Source organism: Gavialis gangeticus, unplaced genomic scaffold (assembly GCF_001723915.1).
Source record: "Gavialis gangeticus isolate Ggan-Ray unplaced genomic scaffold, GavGan_comp1, whole genome shotgun sequence".
Lineage (NCBI taxonomy): Eukaryota > Metazoa > Chordata > Crocodylia > Gavialidae > Gavialis > Gavialis gangeticus.
Window position 1 is genome coordinate 23684502 of NW_017729001.1, and position 6466 is coordinate 23690967.

Below are 6466 nucleotides of genomic sequence, written 5' to 3' on the forward strand. Positions count from 1 at the left end.
TAGGGAAAACTAGAACTCCTGTTAAATCATAATTTAAAACTGAAATCAAAGTAAACCTACCCTTTTTCAAAATAGAGGAGTGCTGCTCTCTCACTCTCCCATGTAGTTCTGCAGTTCTTGGTCCTGGAATTGGAAGAACAGAGATACTGTGGAAAAGGACATTTCCATGGTAGTTCTGTCTCAGAAAGATAAAAAATTGCAAATAGGTCTTCATAATTTGTCAGAACTGAAGTGATGGGCTAAGTTCACAAGCAGGTCCACTCTTCCTTTGCAGGGTTATTGACTTTTTTCCAAGAGCCACGTGCATTTACATATCATACAGCCCAGAACTCATGCCTAGTACTTATGGCTTAAAAAAGAATTAGATACGAGGTAAAACTGCTGAGAGTAACTTAGAACGATAGGGCCAAATTCAGTGTCAGACTTGGGTATCCTAATCCAAAATAGTGATCCTGAAAACTTGCAACCCTGGAAGTCCTTCATAGGCACCTCACTTTGACTTTTAAGTTGCCCAGGCACTTGGCTCTTCACTTTTGCATGTGCTCATAAATGCTCCAACCCAGCGTAAGAGCACCTGTCTTGCATCTAACCCTAAACAGGGACCAAAGATTAGGCATTTAGCTAATCCAACAACAAAAACAATCCCCTTCTAGATAACTGGCAAGGATCCAGGGCTAGTTCCGGAGACCATCTTTCAACAGGATCTGTGGGTTTAAAAAAGTAAAAAAATGGCCATACATAAACAATTAATAGTATCTTCTGCCTTTGGACAAGAAAATAGACCAAATCAGTCAGTAGTGTGGTCCTGGAAATGGCTTAAAGGCATACGTTCTTTGATCTAGTCTGTTTATTTGTAGCCTCGGAGAAGAAAGCCCCGCCTTTAAAAGCTGGTCTGCAACTATCCCAATCATGCAGTTGGCCCGATAAAAGATCATCCACAAAAATGTTTGCCCATAGCAGCCCCTGCTGTTTGTACTCCATTCATTTTTACGAACGCAAAGACAGAAATATTATGCTATATCACGCAATACTGAATTCTCAGCTATCCTGCAAAAAGTATCTGGTCTGAAGCTTAATTGGCTTGTATTTTAGTATCAGATGTTACTTATTTTGGACATATCTGTTATCATAAATGAAGCCTCATAATGAAGCCTCATACTTTTTAAACTGAATTAATTCCATTGATTAACAAGGGTACATACGTATTTCAAATAGATGCGTTAGATTTCACACACACCTTTCTCTTGATCAAATGTAAAGTCTAATTACTTAAAAAACAACAGTGTTTTGGTCTGCATCTGCAAATGCTTATTACTGAGCATAGGACCTACCCTTATAAGCAGTGATACTTGTGAATGTATGTGGGGAAAGCTTTTATCATACTTTTTTTTAACAAAAAAACCCCAGATTTCTCCATAACCAACTGGAGCCACAATTTAGATTAACCTAAAGAAGCCCCAAAAATAGTGCTGTCACTTTGTCAGAGCAGCCAAAGATAAACACTGTGATTGAAGAGCCCAGTTCTTCGAAAGGCTCAAATATTGCCTGACCATAATCATTATTCTTTAACTACTACTAGGTTTATGGAGATAAAGATGCGGATGGATTCTATCGGGGGGAAACCTGTACAAGAATTGGCCTTATTCCATGTAATATGGTCTCTGAAATCCAAGCAGATGACGAGGAGATGATGGATCAGCTTCTGAAACAAGGGTTTCTTCCTCTGAATACACCCGTTGAGAAAATAGGTAAGGGAAAATACATGTGGCTTCATTGGTTTGGCACTGTTAACTTGGCTGTACCTGCTTTGGCTTTTTTTTTTTTAAATATATGGCAAACGCATCTAAATCGTACAGCCATCTACTACACTATGGGATACATTCTGTGTCAGTATCTTCATTAAGAAAACGAGAAAAATCAGAATGTTTTAAGCTCTTTCACTCTCAGTGTCTTGAATGAAGAGTCCTATTTTCACTACTACACACTCTCTCTCCCTCTTCCCCTCCTTTCCCCCTTTTCTCTCCCTCCCAAATCTTTGAACCTCTGAAAGATTTCTAGACACAGAACAAGATCCCTCTGCTTTGGAGTATGCAGGGCTGAGATGCTTGATAAATATGCTCACTGCTGGAAAACATAAAAAGAATCACTTGTTTGTTGTTCTTTTTACTCTTCTACATTTTCCTACTTTACCATAAATTTAAAGGGATGGTGGCAAAGGGTTATGTGTGACATTATCTAGGTTGATGCTACAGATTCAAAAGGTTTTAAAAGATACCAAAATCATCAAACCTTTCAGTTCAATCAGATCCATTTCTGTATAGCACTGAACCACAGATTTAACATAATTGGCTCAAAACAGAAAGAGACGTTATACGTGTCTTTAAAAAAAAAAAAAAGCAATGTAGTGGTATGTAGTATATTTGCAGGGCAGGAAAAGCAAGGTCAAATTTTAAAATTTCAGTGTTAATAATCAACCAGAGATTGTAAAGGGCTGACATTGGTTCAGTCCTATTTAAAAGTGAACTGTGAACGTGGTTGCTTCAAAATAAATGATCCAAAATTGTTTGGCTGGATTGAAAATACGCTAACCGTTTTAAAGAAAACAAAGCAATTACTAACTCTTTAAATCTAAGTTTAACAACCCTAGTTTGACTGCCAGAGCTAGAGGATTTAAGGCACCTAAAGAAACCGAGAGAACGAATCATGGCTAAATGCAAATGTGGGTGGCCAGAATTCAGCTTCTAGTGTAAAATTTTAAAAACACCTAAAATAAATAGGAAACACTGGCTGTTCCTAAAAGTGTAAGGACACATGCAGACATTTCCAGGACCCGATCTAAGAGCACGTGGCTCACTTTAAGCCGCAGGATCATAGATCGGGTTCCCACTTCTGCACGCATTTGCCGGTGCTAGGCGCTGCACCAAAAAAATGATTTAAGTAAGTTGGGGAAGGGGCAGGCAGAATCAGAGGCAGGGGAGGAGAGGTGGAGTAGCAGGTCCACGAGAGGGCTGGTGCATTTTGGGGGAGGGTGTTGGTGGGATTGGGGGGGAGTGTTGTCTGTCTGGGATTGAGGGAGTTGGAAGGCTAAAAATAGCTTGGTCAGGGTTGGGGTGATGGGGAGGGGGGCGGGTTGGGAAAATCAGCCTGGTGGCTGGGGTGAGGGCTGAGCGTTCCTAGCCCCAGGGCTGCGCTCCAAGCATGTACACACATTCGGTTATATGGAGTACGGATTAGCCTGAACTACGTAGTAGATCACCTCCTTAGGTGGACTAATTTAGATCAGGCCAGCCATGCTTGGCCAGATCTAGACTCCCTGAATATATTCACAGTTTAGCACTTAAATCGACCTCACCCCAGTTAGGTCAATCTAAGTGTAACATCTGCATGTACCCCACGTGCCAGGTGTATTATATAGGTGCCAAGTGGGATTTGCAAAAGCACCTTGGTATGTTAGACCTAAGTTACATGCCTGCTTCCCTCGATGGCGGGTTAGTTTCTCTCGTGAATGTCACTGTGTGTTTAGACATCTAAAGGTGCAGCAGATGCACTGGTAAATCTGGCCTTCACTCACTTTTAAATACAGGACTTATTACTATGCTTTGAGTCAATCAGCTGCTTCTGATAAAAATTACCCAAAAAGCCATGTTTAACTACTTACCTCAGTAAGATTTGTGGGCCCAGAACACTTGTGAACAGGAGGCAGCTTACTTCAGACTTAGACAACTAATTTAGGCCCCAAGATTTGAAAAATTTGGCTATTCTTGGGGTGTTACCCAGCAAGGTATTTCTGTAAGACCCAATGACCATTTTCTTTTTTTGGGGGTAGGATGCTCCTGATAATGTTACCCATGGTAGCAGAGAAACCAGGAAGTGTGCACCTCAGACTTTTCATGGGAAAGATAATTTGTGTTAAAATATCCTCCTAATTTATATCCTTAGATATAATTTTTCTCATTCTGAAGTCTTCTAGAAAGGTCTTGTGGCTAGCAACCCCCTAGCAGTTCACCTTTAAATAGTTTTACACTGTCAAAGCAAATGAAATTTCTTCTCTTTTAGATCTGGATAAAAAAAAATCTAGCTACACTTCAAAGAAAACACACCCAGCACTCTAGAGATCAAGCATTATCAAGAGTTTGGCTTAATTTTAAATTAAATACAGATAATGCTGGAACATCAAAACAGATTCTCAGGCTTGGACCCGTGCTGTCATGTGGTGTGTCGCACGGAGTCTGCCCCTGTGTATCTGTTGGCAGGACTGGGTCCTAAAATTGCCAGCCTGCCTTATGCTGCGAGTCTCCGAGTCTTTAGTCTTAGTGTCAGGCACTTTATGTGCTGGGATCACGTTACTATATTTTCTTAATCCTTTGCCCACATTAAATCCTTAAAAGTGAAGGACTTTGAATAGCTTCATATCTTTTCCTCTTCTTTTATTTGTATGCATTCCTTTCCTGAAGTCAACTGTGACCGTTTCAAAGAGAGCACACGCTCTGTACACCGCAGATCCAGAAAGTCTAAAAGAGGTCTGTGCTAAGAAACAATAACTTGATTCAAGATGTAAATGAGCTGAAATGCTTTGAGCTGTCTAGATTTACTTTTTATGCCTTTGATCTCCTTTGGAAGCAGAGGGGCCCTTAGTGCTTAAGAATGGGCGTTCTCTCGTCTCCCAGCAAAGGGGGCAATCATTTCTCCAAGGCAGTCATTAAGGATAGGAGTTGGTTCATGCTGCCGGGTGGGGGCTGAGTCCTAAATTTGCAACGATCCATCCTTTCATTTTGGACCTCTCCTTGCTCTTTCTATAAAACACTTTCATTGGTACCTGGGCCTATAGCACTCACCCATGCACTAGGGAAAACAAGCAATCTCTGCTGGCTGAATGCTTCATTACCAGCTAACAGGTGTGTGAAAGCTAGAGTGCATGCTTCACACTTCTCCAAATATGCAGTATCCCTTCCTTACCCAAACCTACAGTTCTCCTGGCCCACCAGGGCGGTAGTCCTGCAGCTGCTCCTAATCCCAGGGTCCAATATCACACTGCATACTGCCGTTCACTAGCTCATCAGACGGCCCTCAATGCCTGTTGTCAGTCAAACTAACCAGCATGTTTCTCTTGCTACGGCATCATCTGCAAGACTCATGCTGCTCTCATCCAGTTCTAAAATTAAGCCCTTCACCGGCTTCCCTGTAAATGTTTAATGTCAGTCAACAAACATTCCACCTGGTTTCTAGAAACTGTAAGTTTTACCTCTTTCCTTCCACCATCTTCCAAAGAAACTTATAAACTTATTGAAAATTGGAAAATGGGTTTCTGTAGTCACGTAGGGTTGAAGATATTCAAACCCATTTACAGAACTGATTTAAAAAAAAAAAGACCAAACCCACTTTTGCCATGGGCTGGTTGAGAAAATGTTAATTTCTCAACCTAACACCCTGATGAGAAGGGCAAGTCTAACACCAAGCACAACAATCCTACTGAATTCAGGCAGGGGGAGAGAGGCAGAGAATATAGTGAGTCTGAATGAAGAGAAACGGTAAAAATCTGAACATCTGTTGTGTAAATGCCTGGTAGCACCTCATTCTTCTAACTGAAAGACTGTCTGCTTCAAATGATCAGCGTTTTAGCTAACCAACCATTGTTGAGAGAATTTAGCATCTTAGGAATAGTAGGATCAACCCAACAGCTAAGAGCTTAAGAGCTGCTTTGGAAGTGTATTTTATTTTGGAGCCTATGGCTATGTTAAGAGATTTGATATCCTTTTGGTCTCCTGTCCAGTTTGCAAGAGAGAGATTCCAAGTTGCTTATTACAAGAGTTGAGGAATTAACAATGGGATGGACGCAGGGTGGAGAGGGTGAGGAGGGTGGAGAAGTTGTGCTGTGCTGTTTTTCCAAGTAACTTTGATAGCTTTCCTCCTCTTCTCCTCCTTGTGATTGGAACAGAAAGGAACAGACGGAGTGGCAGGCAACATTCGGTGTCGACAAGGAGGATGGTGGCACTATATGATTATGACCCAAGAGAAAGTTCTCCTAACGTTGATGTAGAGGTATTGATTTAAATCACAAACAAGTGCAACTGTTTTGTTTTTGGTGGTTCAGACATGCTCTTGAACATCCCACTCAGGAGTCACACAGGTCTGCTCAGCACATTATCTAATGATTTAGGAATACAATGAAATCATATTGGTGTATGTAACAGAGCTACCGAAAGAAACAATGTAGAGTTTGAGATGATGGGAATACACATTTGCTTGAGTGAGAGTGGAAATATTTATTCCCCGTCTACTTTGCGTGTTTCCTAGAGTATGGATTACTTTTCAGAAGCATCCCAGCTCGCACTAAAAAACAGGTAGCCTGAAGCACAGCAATTAATTTTGAATGCAGAGGTTACGAACCTCAAATGCCCTCGCGTCCCAAAGGCACCCGTTTTTTCTTGTTTATAGATTTCATAGATTTCATAGACATTAGGGCTGG

General features: G+C 41.2%; 1 protein-coding gene across 13 annotated transcripts in view; it reads left to right on the forward strand.

The window, feature by feature from the left end:
- The window catches only part of RIMBP2 (RIMS binding protein 2), a 268024-nt gene that overhangs the window by 253331 nt on the left and 8227 nt on the right, over positions 1-6466 (forward strand). For 7 of the 13 annotated variants that reach the window (XM_019507085.1, XM_019507079.1, XM_019507082.1 and 4 more), the window contains 3 exons: positions 1580-1748; positions 4455-4520; positions 5936-6039. In XM_019507085.1, the coding sequence (XP_019362630.1) occupies positions 1580-1748; positions 4455-4520; positions 5936-6039 (339 nt within the window). The remainder of the gene's footprint in view (positions 1-1579; positions 1749-4454; positions 4521-5935; positions 6040-6466) is intronic. The other 6 variants (XM_019507081.1, XM_019507084.1, XM_019507091.1 and 3 more) reach the window with 1 other exon arrangement.